At 53.5% G+C, this 20,228-nt stretch overlaps 2 protein-coding genes across 2 annotated transcripts; both read right to left on the minus strand.

Moving 5' to 3' along the window:
• Positions 1 to 1,731: 1,731 nt before the first annotated feature.
• On the minus strand, positions 1,732 to 8,609 carry LOC134432361 (serine/threonine-protein kinase PAK 3-like). Its single transcript, XM_063180976.1, has 13 exons — positions 8,531 to 8,609; positions 7,548 to 7,585; positions 6,983 to 7,109; positions 6,912 to 6,923; positions 5,877 to 6,011; positions 5,128 to 5,191; positions 4,451 to 4,499; positions 4,029 to 4,141; positions 3,653 to 3,770; positions 2,781 to 2,880; positions 2,313 to 2,509; positions 2,078 to 2,215; positions 1,732 to 1,833 (listed from the first exon to the last, which is right to left on the minus strand). Exons 1-13 carry the CDS (start codon positions 8,607 to 8,609, stop codon positions 1,732 to 1,734), a joined length of 1,272 nt encoding a protein of 423 aa, XP_063037046.1.
• A 3,273-nt stretch (positions 8,610 to 11,882) lies between these two features.
• Positions 11,883 to 18,764, minus strand: LOC134432327 (serine/threonine-protein kinase PAK 3-like). Its single transcript, XM_063180921.1, has 13 exons — positions 18,686 to 18,764; positions 17,703 to 17,740; positions 17,138 to 17,264; positions 17,067 to 17,078; positions 16,032 to 16,166; positions 15,283 to 15,346; positions 14,601 to 14,649; positions 14,179 to 14,291; positions 13,803 to 13,920; positions 12,931 to 13,030; positions 12,464 to 12,660; positions 12,229 to 12,366; positions 11,883 to 11,984 (listed from the first exon to the last, which is right to left on the minus strand). Exons 1-13 carry the CDS (start codon positions 18,762 to 18,764, stop codon positions 11,883 to 11,885), a joined length of 1,272 nt encoding a protein of 423 aa, XP_063036991.1.
• Positions 18,765 to 20,228: the final 1,464 nt, after the last annotated feature.

Here is a 20,228-nt window from a genome sequence, read left to right on the forward strand (position 1 = left end):
GCTTTTCCAGAGGAGGAAAAATACAAAGGATAGTAAATTTGCCTTGGGTTTACAGGCTATTTTTGCAGATCGATAGACAAGGGATGAAGCTTCAAAGATGAGAGCAAAGGAAAATCAACAGATATGCTGAAAGTGAGTGAAGAGGAAGGAGACCTCAAATTACCTGAAAAGCTGCACAGAAAGCTTCTCTACTTTTTGCACTTGCCTCAAGTTTTAATCGGCAAAATCTAGGAGTATTTCCAACTTATTTTTATTAATTCTAGAAGAAAGACAATCAAAACGGTGTACTTCTGCTTACAGTATCAAGTAAGGCACAGGAAGCCATTAGAGTAAGAAAAATTGTGTTCAGACGGCTGAGGCAGTCTTAGGGGTAGGAGGAATGGAGAGGCGTGGAAATCAGGCCTGTGGGCAACATTCAAGGAGCATCCAGTCCCTGAGCAGTCCCTCACAGTGGGTATGCCAGCAGATGGAGGCGAAATGGAGCCACAGCTCGGTGGGAAAAGGGCCGGGGTGGAGAGCCGTGCTCAGCAGGGGCTCCTGCATCAAATTGCTCAATGACCGGTGTGCTATGCTGTGTGCATGTTTCCAACACCTGGCAACAGCAGGCTGGCCCAGATGTGGGAAAAGGCCAAGGAGGCAGCAGAGTGGGAATGGGGCTCTGCAGGTGGCCCTGGTGGTTGCACACCCCTGTGGGGGATGAGGCTGGCCCAGAGGGTCCCTGGGGGTCTGGGGTGAAAAGTGGGGAAAAGAGAAGCAGGGAGGAAATGCCAGATGCCGCTGTGAGAATGCCATTCCATCCCACATAGTGACATAGTGAGAGGAGGGTGGCAACAAAATGGTGATTGCTGCTGATCAGCCTGACATCTGATCAAGATAAGAGGCCCAGAAAGGACTGCACATCTGCCTCCTAGTGTTGTCCTGAATGGCAGCTCATTACCTGGTGTTCATTACCTGTTATTCTCTCAGCTTCCCACAGGCATGCCACACTTCAGGTAAGCAAAGCTGCTTACCTCACTTTGTTCTTTGGGCCTCTGAAATGGACTGTCCACTTAGCTACAGCCCGGCAAGGAAGGCAGCCTTACAACACTCTGGTATTTTCGACTTTTATTGACACTCGGGCTGAAACAAAGTATCCCCTCGCTGCTTCTCCATCTTCATCATTCTGTCCTGCAGGCGGCCTGCTCAGGCTGACAGCTTGGAGCGCCTGCAGGCTCCAGTTCTGCTGCAGCCCAGCTTTTCCTCTCACTGCTTAATTCTTATTATGACAATTCTTTCATTTCTACTTCAAAGCTTCCCTAAATTAACAACACTCTATCCTAAGATAAACAATCCTCTACTATCCAAGATGTCTATGTTCCATAGTCCTTAAAAGTTGATCCCTGTATTTCCTAATTTTTTTAAATTTTCACCTTTTGCAGAAAGAAAAACAACAGAGCTTTCAATTGAACCTAACAACATATCTAACCTAACCTAACCTAACCTAACCTAACGTAACCTAACCTAACCTAACCTAACCTAACCTAACCTAACCTAATCTAATCCAACCTATGCTGACCTAACCCAACCTAACCTAACAGCTAACCTAACAGCTAAACTGAGCAAATATCTACACTATCATGTTTCCTAGCTACGGCACAGCTCCTCTTCAAACTCGGGGGATGGCTGAAGCTCTGCCTAAAGATGACACATCCCCTTTTCCCTCCTCTTGGCTGGCGGGGCATCAGGGCCTCCTCAGGCGCAGGTGTCTCCTCTCCAGTCTTCCTGCACTCGCTTGGCTGAGATGATCAGAGCAGCCAGGCTGGAGGCAGGATCGCCTGAGGTCACGAAGGGATGCTGCCCAGAGGAAAAAGAACAAAGAAAGGAACTCTTACTTTCCAGGATCACATCCTTGCAGGCTCAAGCAGGATTCCCTGGCTACCAGCAAGACACACAAAGAGCACTGAGGGCAGCATGTCCCCCTGCGCCTTCCTGTCCTGGCAGCTTTCTGTGCCACGTGGCCCACACTCCTCCTCCTCCTCATCCCTTCATGCAGGTGTCCTCAGCTGCCAGGGCTTTTTGCCCCTTTGCTTTTTCTTACCTGTAGGAGCTCCTGGGCAGACCAGCGCCTGTCCTCATCTGCCTGCAGGCAGCAGCGGAGGAAGTCGCGCAGGAGAGCCGAGTGGTGCCTGGGGTTCTGCAGTTTTGGGGGCCCGTTCCTTTCTAGCAGTTCAAAAACCTACAGCACATGGATGCAAGAGGACACTCCACCTGCTCCTTTGCTAGCCACACACAGCTCTCTCCACACAGAGCCCTCTTGCTAAGCTGCACCTTACCCGGAGACGGGCTTCCCGCTGGTAAGGAGCTTCCCCTTCCACCATTTCCAGCCCCATGATCCCCAGGGACCAGATGTCCACTTTGGGGCCGTAGGCTTCTCCTCTCACCACCTCCGGTGCCATCCAGCTGGGAGTGCCGACGCTGGAGCTGCGCTTGCTGTGCTCAGGGCTGAGCTGAGCACAGAGGCCAAAGTCACCTGAGGACAAAAACAAAGCCTGTCAAAGCCAGCTACCACTGGCAAAGTGGCCAAAACCATTGCCCTGACCAGGCCATGCTGAATCTAACTGAAAAAGCAGCTGAGCTCTCCTTCCACGTGCCTGGAGCCAGGCAAATAAGGCATCGGCCGCTTCAAAAACACCCTGACGATTCACGCACTGGCCAAGCCGCGCTTCTGCCCCAGTGGCCGTCACCAAAATGCAAGCGCACGGCATATGCTGGACGTGCTGCCGCCCAGCAGGGATACCCACCCAACTTGACGGATCCGTCCGTGCCCACCAGGACGTTGCAACTTTTGATGTCTCTGTGGATGACTTGGCGGGAATGAAGGAAATGCAGTCCTTGCAGGCACTGAGAGAGGAAAAGGAGGGAGGGAAAGTTAACGTGCAGGATCTGATTTCATCCCACCTGCAAGGAAAGAGCTCAACGGGATTGGCGGCTTTCTCAGGGAATTGTGAGCGAGGGCGAAACATCACGCTGCTGTCACCATGAAGAGCTTGCTGCTTCAACACTCTTGGAAGTTTTTTCTAGATTTCCAAGCAAAGGCATCCGGGCTCCCAAAAGTTCCACCGGCCTTGGGTAGGAAGCGCGCCACCTTTGGCTGGGAGGCGGCAGGGCCAAGAATTTTGGGGAAGCCTAGTGGCAGCAGAAGAGGAAGCTGCTGGTGACAGCAGCACCTTTGAGCTGTTGACCTTTGAATGCATCGCCATCCAGGCTGCAATGCTATCCTTTGAAGCTGAGGACAGCTCTTTGCCCTTAGCTTGAAATTCTGCCAACCGCATGCTGCCTTCCAGTGGCAAGCAATGTAGGACAGACAGACAGGCTCCAGGCAAACATTCCCAGGCAAAGCTGAGAAGAGGAAGAAAGAGAAATTGAGCCAGTGAGCGAGCACCAAGGCCAGAGGACAGACAGGATGGAAGAGTGCAAGAACAGAGCCTGAGGAGTGCGAGGGCACCGGCAGGCAGTACACTTCCCATGCTCTTTCTTCTCCTGTGTGGTGTGACAGCAGCAGCAGCAGCAGCAGCAAAAGAAAGGTGAGAGCAAGAAATCTCGGCTCTCCTTAAGCTCCAGCTCACAAGAAGCATCCGGGCAGTCTTGGGCAAGCACAAGCGGCATCCCTCACCTCCCGACAGACAGCGCCTATCTGTCCTTCCTCCAGGTACACTGCCCTCAGCACATCAAACAAGGTGCCGCCGTCCATGAACTCCATGGCCAGCCAGAGCTCCGCATCCACCAGGTAGCTGAAAGAAGAAAACCACGGCATGGAGAAACAGAATGGGCACAGCCTCCGTCACCCCAGGGCCTGAGACAGGTTTTTGCAGCTGCTCTCCAAGCTACGTGTGCCACAAGGGACTATTGAACACCAGCTCCACCTCCTCCCACACTCTGGAGACCAGCAGAGAAATCCTCCCCAGCTCTGTTCTCTGCCAGCGACCAAAGGGCATCGTCTCTTTGCGCTTGCACCAGCTAAAGCTACATTGACACCAGAATATGCCAACCTGTCTAAGTAGGTAACGATATTGGGACTCCTGTTGTCCCTCATGGCCAGGATTTCATTGGCAGCCAGCTCCTCGGACATCTCCTCCTCGAGTGACATGATCTTGATTGCCACCTGCAATGACATTGGCCACCGGTACCTTGAGAAGACGCACCCTGCTCGAGATCACAAGGAGCACGGAGCGAGTGCTGCTGCAATGAGGCAGCACGCTGGGCCAAAGTGCCTTGTCACTAGACAGCAGAGCTTAGCAGAAGCACCAAAAGCCATCCCAAATGCATTCTGCCCCCTGAGCCTAGACTGTATTTCAGAGGAACAGCCTCTGCTGCAGACATGGAGCTGCCACCCAAACCTGCAAGCACAGCTCACAGCAGCGGGCAAAGCGCTCCAGAGCTGCAAAATGGCATGGGGCTGTTGGCACTTTACCTGTTGTCCACTGCTGGTGTCAAGGGCTTTATAAACAGCTCCAAACCCTCTAGAAAGACAAAAGCAGCAGAAAGAGACCTTTATCCCTTTGGCAGTGAAAGCAAGCCCAGGCAGCAGATCTCCCCCGGCTGCCTGGACGCCTTCCTTAGAAACAATGCCTGGCTGCAGCATCTCTTCGGCCAACAGCACGTCAGCCCTCTGCCATGCGGGGCAGGCTGTCCAAGGGAACAGCACTAAGGTGCAGCATGAAGACCAAGGGCCGCTGGAAATCTCCAAGGCGCACACCCTGCCAGGTCATTTCAGAACCTAAGGGGAACTCTCTCCTTGTGCGGGTGTGCATGCATGTGTGTGTCAAAAAAGGGAGAACAATTTGAGTCACAAGACTGTCCTGGACAATCTGATCTTTCTTGCATGGCAAGGGGCTCTTTCAGGCCACAAAGCTGCAGGGCCAGGGGTTTTCCCAGCTCCTGCTCCTCACTGCTGCAAGCAAGACACTGCCAGCATCAACTTGTCTTTAATGAGGCCTTTGCATTGCTCTGACCGAGCAGTCCAGGCAGGCGACACGAGGTCAAGCCAGAGCCTGACCATGTTCGGAGCTTGCCTGACTTCACGCTTGATATTGCACCAGCCAAAGACCTGGCCCACACTTTTGTAAAATGAGCTGACGTCACGCTTACCCTCGCCCGAGTTCCTCAAATGCCGTGTATTTGCCTGTAGGCCGGCCCGGACTCACCATGCTCCCTGAAAGACAAAAGCAGTGCAGGGCGCTCACTCGCACACAGAGACGCCGCTGCCCAGAGCGTCCCAAAGGCAGCCCCACTGCCCGCAGCTCTGGGCCCTTTGCGGTCCCTTGGCTTCCAGCTGCTGAGACCAGCAAGTGGGAGGGCCATCTTCTCCACCTTTCATCAGGTGGCCTTTCCAAGAAGGCCTTGATTTCTTTCAAGAGCAGCATCCCACGCGATAAGCCAAAATGATGAGCCCTTAAGAAGGGGGCCCTAAGAGGTAACCAAGGGCCTTTGCAGCCTCCGCAGTCACACCCACCATCACTGGCAGGTCCACTGCCAGGGGCACAAAGTGTCTGGGCCGGAGGAGGAGTAAGAACCAGAGTCAGAAAACAGCTGGGGCCAGACAGCTCCCTGGGCAATAGTCACTTGCTAGGTGCCAGCCTTCTGCTCAAGCAGAAACAATCTCTGCTTTTGTCTTTGGCCCAGAAGGCAGCCCAGGCAGGGCCAAGCCAGGCCCAGCCGCCCTCACAGGCAGCAGGGACTCCCTGAGCGCTGCCGCGCTGCCTCAGAGCACAACAACACCTTCTGCAGAGAGGCCTAAGTGCCTCTGGGACCGAAGGGCAGCATCTGGCGCAGCCTACACCCAGACACGCGCGCAACAGCCTGCTCTGGCAGACAAGAAATGCACCGGACGGACGTACTCAGTGTCTTCAGGCCCTGCTCCTCCCTCATCTCGGGCTGCTGGGCTGCGCTGCTGCAGGAAGTGCCGGCAGCGGGGCTTGAGCTGGCTGCTGCAGGCCATGCTGGTCCGGCGGCACCAGGTTGAATGGCAGAGCCTGTCTTGCGCTGGGACAAGAAAGGATTGCCCGTCAGAAGAGCGGCTGGAACACATGCCCCCCCGAAGCGCACAGCAAAAGCAAGGCCTTGGGAAGGTGCTGCCAGCCACGGCCAGGCCTCTCCAGCTGAGGCAGTTCCCATGTCCCCTTCTCAAAGGCACCTTCGGGAGAAGCCCAAAGGCTACTTGGATCCAGCCCCTCCCGACCACCTCCATGCTCCACCTGTTCAGCTTTTCTGCAAGACACTGGCAACGAGGTATCGATGGGGCTGCCAAGATCCACAAAGAGATCAGAGCAGGACCCCAGAGCCTTGCTGCTTTCCTCCTCCTGTCTTTTCCTGGGCCGGAATGAAATCAGCCCGGAGTTGGCACGCAACAGTCTGCTCAGAAGCCCGCAGCGTATCCCTTCTCTGATCTGTTTCACGGATTTCCCTTCTCTATGGCAGCCTTTAGGGAGCGGCCCTTGGGAGCCCCTTTCCAGCCCTGCCCAGACCCACCCGCCCTTTTACACTGCAGGGCTGCCGAGGATTCTCCTCTCCAAACTCTGCTCTGACCGGCTGGAAGTGAAGCACAGCCTGAAGCTAATTAGTCCACGGAGAGAGCAGGTCCCTTCCAGGGGCCAGTGTCTCCCAGGTACCCTGCAAGGCTGTCAACTGTGAATTTGGGCCGCGCTGTCCGCTGACCACCGGCAGCCTGCACTGACAACGGGCACAAGAGGCTGACTCCTGCACTGAGAGTCACTGAATGCTGCCTCCTGTCTGATCCCAAGAGACACTCTGGCGGCCCTCTCAGCATCCCAGCTTAAATGTCAAACTTCAGAACCCATTGGCCAGGGCTCCCCGGCTTGCCTGAAGCCGCACTACGTCACAGCAGGCACACGGCCGCCAGCATCTTCAGCCACGAGCAACAAGAGCTGCTCCAAAACGGGTAGCCTGGCCCTGCACCAAAGGCAGTGCCAAGCTCAGCTGTCACTTACTGGCTCTGCAAGTTCCGGCTGTGAAGGGACAGCGGCTGAAGGCTTCATCTTCCTTTGCTCCTCTTCATCCTCTTCCTCAATGACAGAGGCAGCCAGAGGAGCTGCTGACCCTGCTGTTGTGCCCTGCAGGCAGACAGAAGTGAGAGAGATGGGCAAAAGCCAGTGCCCTAGGAGCTGCTTTCTATTGAGCTGGGAAAGGACCCAGAAGAAGGGCAAATCATAGACTTTGATACAAGTGGGCCTCTGAGTCACGCAAACCCGAGGAAGCTGGCTGAACGAGCTGCTACTCCATCTTGCTGTGCATTTGAGCTTCCCTGCTGCCTAGAAGCAGCAAGATGCCTTGGAGCTGTCCCATTTGCCTTTCATCTCTTGAAAGGCTTTTCACTGGAAAATCAGCAAACAGCCAGTGCTCCCTTTGCTACTGCTGATGCCACCGGGCAGCCTGCCTTTCCTTCAGCCTCCCACGCCGGCACTCCACACTCGGCTGCAACAGGCCAAGCTGGCAGAATTGCTGCACAATTCTCACACGCCAGCAACGTCACAGCTTCCTTTGCCACTCACCAAAGGACAGGCTTGTCTCCATCCGCGTGTCAGGTGACCTGCAGCCAGCAAAGCAAAAGGAACCAGAGGCCCTTAGAAAAGTGCCTGTGCTGGCCACTCCCACAACACAAGGCAGTCCCAACACAGAGCATTTCCCTTTCCCAACATGCCTCCAGGAGCAACAGCTCTTTCCCACAGCAAGCAAGAGAACAAGATGGACGCGAGAGGAGCCTCTGTCTACAGTTGGGCCTCTTTTGCCAAGAGAGAAATAGGAAGACGGTGCTGGAAATGCCCGCTGCTCTTCAAAACTTTGAGCTTCTCTTGTGCCTAACAGCTCAAGCTACATTTCCCTCTTGCCTTTCCTGCATTTTCCATATACATTCTTTCAAATTGCATGCCCTAATTCCCATCCCTTGGCTGAAGATGATAGCCCAGCAAAGCTTCCACAAAGGGTCCCTTCCCTGTGGCAGCTCCCTGCTGAAGCAGCCCAGGAACAGCTGCTGGGCTCAGCAGCAAACCCTCCCTGCACTGGAGTTTGTGCTGCATCGCCAAGGCAATCGCAGTCTTGGCACAGCATCAAAGGCTCAAGTCATGCAGCCAAGGCCTCTGAGGGGCAGAATATGGAGCAAAAGGTGCTTTCCTTCACTCCTGGAGAGAAGCACTGAGTTGGTAGAAGTACTTCTGAGGATCTGCCCTCAGAGTCTGCAATTTGCAGCTTGTCTTGCTTGAAGCAGCAAGCTGAGGAAATAAATGACAGAGTCCGCTGCGGCGCACTCTCCCGGGGAGGGGAGGCAACCGCTGCAGTTTGCATGGCAAATACTCTGCACGCGCCACCCAGTACAGATGCCCCCTTTGTAGCTGATGCTGCTGGCAGGACATTGACCAAAGCGGTGGCACCTTCATGGCCATTTTGTTCCCAAAGAAACTGGGCCACTGGTGCGGCATAAAGAGCAGAGCCAAGCAAAAGTCGGGCGATGCCAGCCCCAGGAGAAACCTTTACTTACGAGTCAGCTGGGTCAGGTAGTAGCCAGAATAGACAACAGAAAAGACGGTGCAAACGGCGGCACAGACTTGCCCGATCATTTTGGCAGCGCTGTGCGCGTTTGCACGCTGAGTGCCACCCAAGGGAAAGCCAAGACTCCTCTCGGGGTGCAGGCCGTCCTGCGCACAAGGATCCTCCTGCAGGGAGCCAGCAGAAGAGCTGCTCTGGACGACCAGGCCTGGCGCGCACCGGGACAACGCTGTGCTGACAGCACTGTGACGTAGCACCTCTGGCTTGACCTCACAATGGCAGCTGCTCTGTGGCTTTCTTGTGCCCAGCAAGACAACCTTCTGTACAGCTGATGCAAAAGAAAAGCCTGGGAAATTCTCCTCACTCACAAAGGCAGGGCTCAAGGCATGCCAGGGGAACTCAGAGAATGCGCCAATCCAAGCGGCATCCAAGCAATGCAAGCAAACATGACTCTTGGTCCCAAAAGCTTTGACTGAAAGCAAGTCTGCTTCTTCTAGGTGGCATCCTAGCTGGTTTGGAAAAGCCTAACTTCTTCAGTGACATTTAGATGGCAAACGAAGCAAAGATAATAAATTTCCAGGACTATTGCAGGCTGCAGTTGCTCCTTGAGCACGCGGGTGCATGCTGACCTATGGAGGGGCTTGACAGCTGGCCTGCAAGCAAAGCCGAGTTCACGGAAGAAATAGCAGTTGATGGTTTTTGAGTGTATCCATAGCAAGGAAGAAGACAAGGCCGTCAGCATGGAAACCCATTAGAAGAGATACAGGAAAATTTGCGTATGCTAGACTAGGTGCCGAAGTAGATGTGCATACGTGCCTTATAAATTTCTGTAAAACTTTTGCCAGTTATATTGGCGTTAATTGCTTTGCACCAATGGATAGAAGAAGTTATTGTGATGTAGTTAGTGACTTGAGATCACGCTTTGTTAAGAGTGTATAAGCTGGAGAACATGCAGAATAAAACAAACAAACCTTTTTCTTCTTGGACCCTGATCACGTGTGTATGCCACGTCCGGCCTAACGGTGGCGCTTGCCCCATCTCTGGGTCAAGAAACAAGTCTTGTCTGACTGGTACCTTTTCAACAAGCTGAGAAAGAAATTAGTAGCTGGACATGCAGATTTCTGAAGAGAGGACAGAAAAGTGTTGACAAGAATAAACCTAAGTTTTAAATGCCTGAAGCACTCAAAAATAACATGTTTTGGGATAGTGTACCATATGTTAGACAGAGTTAAAACACACCACAACTCATTAGTATCTGGACTTCATTGCCCACTCTGCTTAGAAATGTTGCTTGAAGGCACTTGGTGTCAAGGATCCAGTTCCTGTAGATCACTGTCGACGTAGATCAAAATCCTACCAACCCATGAGTGTCAAAACCAGCAAGAGTGAGACTTTTGTCCTTGGCAGTAGCTTCCAGGTGCTCCTGGAAGTCACCAGGCCTTGACACAAAGATGTGTATTCAACGGAGGGAGAGAAGCATCATGCTCAGCTCTAAATGTGACCTTTGCTAGCAGATCATACTAGCGGGCAATAAATTACATTTGTTCTGCTCTTAGCCAGAGCCAAGATGGGAATCAAAGTCTAGATGACAGGAGAAGATCACACGAGCCTCAGCTTTTCCAGAGGAGGAAAAATACAAAGGATAGTAAATTTGCCTTGGGTTTACAGGCTATTTTTGCAGATCGATAGACAAGGGATGAAGCTTCAAAGATGAGAGCAAAGGAAAATCAACAGATATGCTGAAAGTGAGTGAAGAGGAAGGAGACCTCAAATTACCTGAAAAGCTGCACAGAAAGCTTCTCTACTTTTTGCACTTGCCTCAAGTTTTAATCGGCAAAATCTAGGAGTATTTCCAACTTATTTTTATTAATTCTAGAAGAAAGACAATCAAAACGGTGTACTTCTGCTTACAGTATAAAGTAAGGCACAGGAAGCCATTAGAGTAAGAAAAATTGTGTTCAGACGGCTGAGGCAGTCTTAGGGGTAGGAGGAATGGAGAGGCGTGGAAATCAGGCCTGTGGGCAACATTCAAGGAGCATCCAGTCCCTGAGCAGTCCCTCACAGTGGGTATGCCAGCAGATGGAGGCGAAATGGAGCCACAGCTCGGTGGGAAAAGGGCCGGGGTGGAGAGCCGTGCTCAGCAGGGGCTCCTGCATCAAATTGCTCAATGACCGGTGTGCTATGCTGTGTGCATGTTTCCAACACCTGGCAACAGCAGGCTGGCCCAGATGTGGGAAAAGGCCAAGGAGGCAGCAGAGTGGGAATGGGGCTCTGCAGGTGGCCCTGGTGGTTGCACACCCCTGTGGGGGATGAGGCTGGCCCAGAGGGTCCCTGGGGGTCTGGGGTGAAAAGTGGGGAAAAGAGAAGCAGGGAGGAAATGCCAGATGCCGCTGTGAGAATGCCATTCCATCCCACATAGTGACATAGTGAGAGGAGGGTGGCAACAAAATGGTGATTGCTGCTGATCAGCCTGACATCTGATCAAGACAAGAGGCCCAGAAAGGACTGCACATCTGCCTCCTAGTGTTGTCCTGAATGGCAGCTCATTACCTGGTGTTCATTACCTGTTATTCTCTCAGCTTCCCACAGGCATGCCACACTTCAGGTAAGCAAAGCTGCTTACCTCACTTTGTTCTTTGGGCCTCTGAAATGGACTGTCCACTTAGCTACAGCCCGGCAAGGAAGGCAGCCTTACAACACTCTGGTATTTTCGACTTTTATTGACACTCGGGCTGAAACAAAGTATCCCCTCGCTGCTTCTCCATCTTCATCATTCTGTCCTGCAGGCGGCCTGCTCAGGCTGACAGCTTGGAGCGCCTGCAGGCTCCAGTTCTGCTGCAGCCCAGCTTTTCCTCTCACTGCTTAATTCTTATTATGACAATTCTTTCATTTCTACTTCAAAGCTTCCCTAAATTAACAACACTCTATCCTAAGATAAACAATCCTCTACTATCCAAGATGTCTATGTTCCATAGTCCTTAAAAGTTGATCCCTGTATTTCCTAATTTTTTTAAATTTTCACCTTTTGCAGAAAGAAAAACAACAGAGCTTTCAATTGAACCTAACAACATATCTAACCTAACGTAACCTAACGTAACCTAACGTAACCTAACCTAACCTAACCTAACCTAACCTAACCTAACCTAATCTAATCCAACCTATGCTGACCTAACCCAACCTAACCTAACAGCTAACCTAACAGCTAAACTGAGCAAATATCTACACTATCATGTTTCCTAGCTACGGCACAGCTCCTCTTCAAACTCGGGGGATGGCTGAAGCTCTGCCTAAAGATGACACATCCCCTTTTCCCTCCTCTTGGCTGGCGGGGCATCAGGGCCTCCTCAGGCGCAGGTGTCTCCTCTCCAGTCTTCCTGCACTCGCTTGGCTGAGATGATCAGAGCAGCCAGGCTGGAGGCAGGATCGCCTGAGGTCACGAAGGGATGCTGCCCAGAGGAAAAAGAACAAAGAAAGGAACTCTTACTTTCCAGGATCACATCCTTGCAGGCTCAAGCAGGATTCCCTGGCTACCAGCAAGACACACAAAGAGCACTGAGGGCAGCATGTCCCCCTGCGCCTTCCTGTCCTGGCAGCTTTCTGTGCCACGTGGCCCACACTCCTCCTCCTCCTCATCCCTTCATGCAGGTGTCCTCAGCTGCCAGGGCTTTTTGCCCCTTTGCTTTTTCTTACCTGTAGGAGCTCCTGGGCAGACCAGCGCCTGTCCTCATCTGCCTGCAGGCAGCAGCGGAGGAAGTCGCGCAGGAGAGCCGAGTGGTGCCTGGGGTTCTGCAGTTTTGGGGGCCCGTTCCTTTCTAGCAGTTCAAAAACCTACAGCACATGGATGCAAGAGGACACTCCACCTGCTCCTTTGCTAGCCACACACAGCTCTCTCCACACAGAGCCCTCTTGCTAAGCTGCACCTTACCCGGAGACGGGCTTCCCGCTGGTAAGGAGCTTCCCCTTCCACCATTTCCAGCCCCATGATCCCCAGGGACCAGATGTCCACTTTGGGGCCGTAGGCTTCTCCTCTCACCACCTCCGGTGCCATCCAGCTGGGAGTGCCGACGCTGGAGCTGCGCTTGCTGTGCTCAGGGCTGAGCTGAGCACAGAGGCCAAAGTCACCTGAGGACAAAAACAAAGCCTGTCAAAGCCAGCTACCACTGGCAGAGTGGCCAAAACCATTGCCCTGACCAGGCCATGCTGAATCTAACTGAAAAAGCAGCTGAGCTCTCCTTCCACGTGCCTGGAGCCAGGCAAATAAGGCATCGGCCGCTTCAAAAACACCCTGACGATTCACGCACTGGCCAAGCCGCGCTTCTGCCCCAGTGGCCGTCACCAAAATGCAAGCGCACGGCATATGCTGGACATGCTGGTGCCAGCAGGGATACCCACCCAACTTGACGGATCCGTCCGTGCCCACCAGGACGTTGCAACTTTTGATGTCTCTGTGGATGACTTGGCGGGAATGAAGGAAATGCAGTCCTTGCAGGCACTGAGAGAGGAAAAGGAGGGAGGGAAAGTTAACGTGCAGGATCTGATTTCATCCCACCCGCAAGGAAAGAGCTCAACGGGATTGGCGGCTTTCTCAGGGAATTGTGAGCGAGGGCGAAACATCACGCTGCTGTCACCATGAAGAGCTTGCTGCTTCAACACTCTTGGAAGTTTTTTCTAGATTTCCAAGCAAAGGCATCCGGGCTCCCAAAAGTTCCACCGGCCTTGGGTAGGAAGCGCGCCACCTTTGGCTGGGAGGCGGCAGGGCCAAGAATTTTGGGGAAGCCTAGTGGCAGCAGAAGAGGAAGCTGCTGGTGACAGCAGCACCTTTGAGCTGTTGACCTTTGAATGCATCGCCATCCAGGCTGCAATGCTATCCTTTGAAGCTGAGGACAGCTCTTTGCCCTTAGCTTGAAATTCTGCCAACCGCATGCTGCCTTCCAGTGGCAAGCAATGTAGGACAGACAGACAGGCTCCAGGCAAACATTCCCAGGCAAAGCTGAGAAGAGGAAGAAAGAGAAATTGAGCCAGTGAGCGAGCACCAAGGCCAGAGGACAGACAGGATGGAAGAGTGCAAGAACAGAGCCTGAGGAGTGCGAGGGCACCGGCAGGCAGTACACTTCCCATGCTCTTTCTTCTCCTGTGTGGTGTGACAGCAGCAGCAGCAGCAGCAGCAAAAGAAAGGTGAGAGCAAGAAATCTCGGCTCTCCTTAAGCTCCAGCTCACAAGAAGCATCCGGGCAGTCTTGGGCAAGCACAAGCGGCATCCCTCACCTCCCGACAGACAGCGCCTATCTGTCCTTCCTCCAGGTACACTGCCCTCAGCACATCAAACAAGGTGCCGCCGTCCATGAACTCCATGGCCAGCCAGAGCTCCGCATCCACCAGGTAGCTGAAAGAAGAAAACCACGGCATGGAGAAACAGAATGGGCACAGCCTCCGTCACCCCAGGGCCTGAGACAGGTTTTTGCAGCTGCTCTCCAAGCTACGTGTGCCACAAGGGACTATTGAACACCAGCTCCACCTCCTCCCACACTCTGGAGACCAGCAGAGAAATCCTCCCCAGCTCTGTTCTCTGCCAGCGACCAAAGGGCATCGTCTCTTTGCGCTTGCACCAGCTAAAGCTACATTGACACCAGAATATGCCAACCTGTCTAAGTAGGTAACGATATTGGGACTCCTGTTGTCCCTCATGGCCAGGATTTCATTGGCAGCCAGCTCCTCGGACATCTCCTCCTCGAGTGACATGATCTTGATTGCCACCTGCAATGACATTGGCCACCGGTACCTTGAGAAGACGCACCCTGCTCGAGATCACAAGGAGCACGGAGCGAGTGCTGCTGCAATGAGGCAGCACGCTGGGCCAAAGTGCCTTGTCACTAGACAGCAGAGCTTAGCAGAAGCACCAAAAGCCATCCCAAATGCATTCTGCCCCCGGAGCCTAGACTGTATTTCAGAGGAACAGCCTCTGCTGCAGACATGGAGCTGCCACCCAAACCTGCAAGCACAGCTCACAGCAGCGGGCAAAGCGCTCCAGAGCTGCAAAATGGCATGGGGCTGTTGGCACTTTACCTGTTGTCCACTGCTGGTGTCAAGGGCTTTATAAACAGCTCCAAACCCTCTAGAAAGACAAAAGCAGCAGAAAGAGACCTTTATCCCTTTGGCAGTGAAAGCAAGCCCAGGCAGCAGATCTCCCCCGGCTGCCTGGACGCCTTCCTTAGAAACAATGCCTGGCTGCAGCATCTCTTCGGCCAACAGCACGTCAGCCCGGGAGCCCTCTGCCATGCGGGGCAGGCTGTCCAAGGGAACACTAAGGTGCAGCATGAAGACCAAGGGCCGCTGGAAATCTCCAAGGCGCACACCCTGCCAGGTCATTTCAGAACCTAAGGGGAACTCTCTCCTTGTGCGGGTGTGCATGCATGTGTGTGTCAAAAAAGGGAGAACAATTTGAGTCACAAGACTGTCCTGGACAATCTGATCTTTCTTGCATGGCAAGGGGCTCTTTCAGGCCACAAAGCTGCAGGGCCAGGGGTTTTCCCAGCTCCTGCTCCTCACTGCTGCAAGCAAGACACTGCCAGCATCAACTTGTCTTTAATGAGGCCTTTGCATTGCTCTGACCGAGCAGTCCAGGCAGGCGACACGAGGTCAAGCCAGAGCCTGACCATGTTCGGAGCTTGCCTGACTTCACGCTTGATATTGCACCAGCCAAAGACCTGGCCCACACTTTTGTAAAATGAGCTGACGTCACGCTTACCCTCGCCCGAGTTCCTCAAATGCCGTGTATTTGCCTGTAGGCCGGCCCGGACTCACCATGCTCCCTGAAAGACAAAAGCAGTGCAGGGCGCTCACTCGCACACAGAGACGCCGCTGCCCAGAGCGTCCCAAAGGCAGCCCCACTGCCCGCAGCTCTGGGCCCTTTGCGGTCCCTTGGCTTCCAGCTGCTGAGACCAGCAAGTGGGAGGGCCATCTTCTCCACCTTTCATCAGGTGGCCTTTCCAAGAAGGCCTTGATTTCTTTCAAGAGCAGCATCCCACGCGATAAGCCAAAATGATGAGCCCTTAAGAAGGGGGCCCTAAGAGGTAACCAAGGGCCTTTGCAGCCTCCGCAGTCACACCCACCATCACTGGCAGGTCCACTGCCAGGGGCACAAAGTGTCTGGGCCGGAGGAGGAGTAAGAACCAGAGTCAGAAAACAGCTGGGGCCAGACAGCTCCCTGGGCAATAGTCACTTGCTAGGTGCCAGCCTTCTGCTCAAGCAGAAACAATCTCTGCTTTTGTCTTTGGCCCAGAAGGCAGCCCAGGCAGGGCCAAGCCAGGCCCAGCCGCCCTCACAGGCAGCAGGGACTCCCTGAGCGCTGCCGCGCTGCCTCAGAGCACAACAACACCTTCTGCAGAGAGGCCTAAGTGCCTCTGGGACCGAAGGGCAGCATCTGGCGCAGCCTACACCCAGACACGCGCGCAACAGCCTGCTCTGGCAGACAAGAAATGCACCGGACGGACGTACTCAGTGTCTTCAGGCCCTGCTCCTCCCTCATCTCGGGCTGCTGGGCTGCGCTGCTGCAGGAAGTGCCGGCAGCGGGGCTTGAGCTGGCTGCTGCAGGCCATGCTGGTCCGGCGGCACCAGGTTGAATGGCAGAGCCTGTCTTGCGCTGGGACAAGAAAGGATTGCCCGTCAGAAGAGCGGCTGGAACACATGCCCCCCCGAAGCGCACAGCAAAAGCAAGGCCTTGGGAAGGTGCTGCCAGCCACGGCCAGGCCTCTCCAGCTGAGGCAGTTCCCATGTCCCCTTCTCAAAGGCACCTTCGGGAGAAGCCCAAAGGCTACTTGGATCCAGCCCCTCCCGACCACCTCCATGCTCCACCTGTTCAGCTTTTCTGCAAGACACTGGCAACGAGGTATCGATGGGGCTGCCAAGATCCACAAAGAGATCAGAGCAGGACCCCAGAGCCTTGCTGCTTTCCTCCTCCTGTCTTTTCCTGGGCCGGAATGAAATCAGCCCGGAGTTGGCACGCAACAGTCTGCTCAGAAGCCCGCAGCGTATCCCTTCTCTGATCTGTTTCACGGATTTCCCTTCTCTATGGCAGCCTTTAGGGAGCGGCCCTTGGGAGCCCCTTTCCAGCCCTGCCCAGACCCACCCGCCCTTTTACACTGCAGGGCTGCCGAGGATTCTCCTCTCCAAACTCTGCTCTGACCGGCTGGAAGTGAAGCACAGCCTGAAGCTAATTAGTCCACGGAGAGAGCAGGTCCCTTCCAGGGGCCAGTGTCTCCCAGGTACCCTGCAAGGCTGTCAACTGTGAATTTGGGCCGCGCTGTCCGCTGACCACCGGCAGCCTGCACTGACAACGGGCACAAGAGGCTGACTCCTGCACTGAGAGTCACTGAATGCTGCCTCCTGTCTGATCCCAAGAGACACTCTGGCGGCCCTCTCAGCATCCCAGCTTAAATGTCAAACTTCAGAACCCATTGGCCAGGGCTCCCCGGCTTGCCTGAAGCCGCACTACGTCACAGCAGGCACACGGCCGCCAGCATCTTCAGCCACGAGCAACAAGAGCTGCTCCAAAACGGGTAGCCTGGCCCTGCACCAAAGGCAGTGCCAAGCTCAGCTGTCACTTACTGGCTCTGCAAGTTCCGGCTGTGAAGGGACAGCGGCTGAAGGCTTCATCTTCCTTTGCTCCTCTTCATCCTCTTCCTCAATGACAGAGGCAGCCAGAGGAGCTGCTGACCCTGCTGTTGTGCCCTGCAGGCAGACAGAAGTGAGAGAGATGGGCAAAAGCCAGTGCCCTAGGAGCTGCTTTCTATTGAGCTGGGAAAGGACCCAGAAGAAGGGCAAATCATAGACTTTGATACAAGTGGGCCTCTGAGTCACGCAAACCCGAGGAAGCTGGCTGAACGAGCTGCTACTCCATCTTGCTGTGCATTTGAGCTTCCCTGCTGCCTAGAAGCAGCAAGATGCCTTGGAGCTGTCCCATTTGCCTTTCATCTCTTGAAAGGCTTTTCACTGGAAAATCAGCAAACAGCCAGTGCTCCCTTTGCTACTGCTGATGCCACCGGGCAGCCTGCCTTTCCTTCAGCCTCCCACGCCGGCACTCCACACTCGGCTGCAACAGGCCAAGCTGGCAGAATTGCTGCACAATTCTCACACGCCAGCAACGTCACAGCTTCCTTTGCCACTCACCAAAGGACAGGCTTGTCTCCATCCGCGTGTCAGGTGACCTGCAGCCAGCAAAGCAAAAGGAACCAGAGGCCCTTAGAAAAGTGCCTGTGCTGGCCACTCCCACAACACAAGGCAGTCCCAACACAGAGCATTTCCCTTTCCCAACATGCCTCCAGGAGCAACAGCTCTTTCCCACAGCAAGCAAGAGAACAAGATGGACGCGAGAGGAGCCTCTGTCTACAGTTGGGCCTCTTTTGCCAAGAGAGAAATAGGAAGACGGTGCTGGAAATGCCCGCTGCTCTTCAAAACTTTGAGCTTCTCTTGTGCCTAACAGCTCAAGCTACATTTCCCTCTTGCCTTTCCTGCATTTTCCATATACATTCTTTCAAATTGCATGCCCTAATTCCCATCCCTTGGCTGAAGATGATAGCCCAGCAAAGCTTCCACAAAGGGTCCCTTCCCTGTGGCAGCTCCCTGCTGAAGCAGCCCAGGAACAGCTGCTGGGCTCAGCAGCAAACCCTCCCTGCACTGGAGTTTGTGCTGCATCGCCAAGGCAATCGCAGTCTTGGCACAGCATCAAAGGCTCAAGTCATGCAGCCAAGGCCTCTGAGGGGCAGAATATGGAGCAAAAGGTGCTTTCCTTCACTCCTGGAGAGAAGCACTGAGTTGGTAGAAGTACTTCTGAGGATCTGCCCTCAGAGTCTGCAATTTGCAGCTTGTCTTGCTTGAAGCAGCAAGCTGAGGAAATAAATGACAGACTCCGCTGCGGCGCACTCTCCCGGGGAGGGGAGGCAACCGCTGCAGTTTGCATGGCAAATACTCTGCACGCGCCACCCAGTACAGATGCCCCCTTTGTAGCTGATGCTGCTGGCAGGACATTGACCAAAGCGGTGGCACCTTCATGGCCATTTTGTTCCCAAAGAAACTGGGCCACTGGTGCGGCATAAAGAGCAGAGCCAAGCAAAAGTCGGGCGATGCCAGCCCCAGGAGAAACCTTTACTTACGAGTCAGCTGGGTCAGGTAGTAGCCAGAATAGACAACAGAAAAGACGGTGCAAACGGCGGCACAGACTTGCCCGATCATTTTGGCAGCGCTGTGCGCGTTTGCACGCTGAGTGCCACCCAAGGGAAAGCCAAGACTCCTCTCGGGGTGCAGGCCGTCCTGCGCACAAGGATCCTCCTGCAGGGAGCCAGCAGAAGAGCTGCTCTGGACGACCAGGCCTGGCGCGCACCGGGACAACGCTGTGCTGACAGCACTGTGACGTAGCACCTCTGGCTTGACCTCACAATGGCAGCTGCTCTGTGGCTTTCTTGTGCCCAGCAAGACAACCTTCTGTACAGCTGATGCAAAAGAAAAGCCTGGGAAATTCTCCTCACTCACAAAGGCAGGGCTCAAGGCATGCCAGGGGAACTCAGAGAATGCGCCAATCCAAGCGGCATCCAAGCAATGCAAGCAAACATGACTCTTGGTCCCAAAAGCTTTGACTGAAAGCAAGTCTGCTTCTTCTAGGTGGCATCCTAGCTGGTTTGGAAAAGCCTAACTTCTTCAGTGACATTTAGATGGCAAACGAAGCAAAGATAATAAATTTCCAGGACTATTGCAGGCTGCAGTTGCTCCTTGAGCACGCGGGTGCATGCTGACCTATGGAGGGGCTTGACAGCTGGCCTGCAAGCAAAGCCAAGTTCACGGAAGAAATAGCAGTTGATGGTTTTTGAGTGTATCCATAGCAAGGAAGAAGACAAGGCCGTCAGCATGGAAACCCATTAGAAGAGATACAGGAAAATTTGCGTATGCTACACTAGGTGCCGAAGTAGATGTGCATACGTGCCTTATAAATTTCTGTAAAACTTTTGCCAGTTATATTGACGTTAATTGCTTTGCACCAATGGATAGAAGAAGTTATTGTGATGTAGTTAGTGACTTGAGATCACGCTTTGTTAAGAGTGTATAAGCTGGAGAACATGCAGAATAAAACAAACAAACCTTTTTCTTCTTGGACCCTGATCACGTGTGTATGCCACGTCCGGCCTAACGGTGGCGCTTGCCCCATCTCTGGGTCAAGAAAGAAGTCTTGTCTGACTGGTACCTTTTCAACAAGCTGAGAAAGAAATTAGTAGCTGGACATGCAGATTTCTGAAGAGAGGACAGAAAAGTGTTGACAAGAATAAACCTAAGTTTTAAATGCCTGAAGCACTCAAAAATAACATGTTTTGGGATAGTGTACCATATGTTAGACAGAGTTAAAACACACCACAACTCATTAGTATCTGGACTTCATTGCCCACTCTGCTTAGAAATGTTGCTTGAAGGCACTTGGTGTCAAGGATCCAGTTCCTGTAGATCACTGTCGACGTAGATCAAAATCCTACCAACCCATGAGTGTCAAAACCAGCAAGAGTGAGACTTTTGTCCTTGGCAGTAGCTTCCAGGTGCTCCTGGAAGTCACCAGGCCTTGACACAAAGATGTGTATTCAACGGAGGGAGAGAAGCATCATGCTCAGCTCTAAATGTGACCTTTGCTAGCAGATCATACTAGCAGGCAATAAA

The sequence above is a fragment of the Melospiza melodia genome, chromosome Z (genome assembly GCF_035770615.1).
Source record: "Melospiza melodia melodia isolate bMelMel2 chromosome Z, bMelMel2.pri, whole genome shotgun sequence".
Lineage (NCBI taxonomy): Eukaryota > Metazoa > Chordata > Aves > Passeriformes > Passerellidae > Melospiza > Melospiza melodia.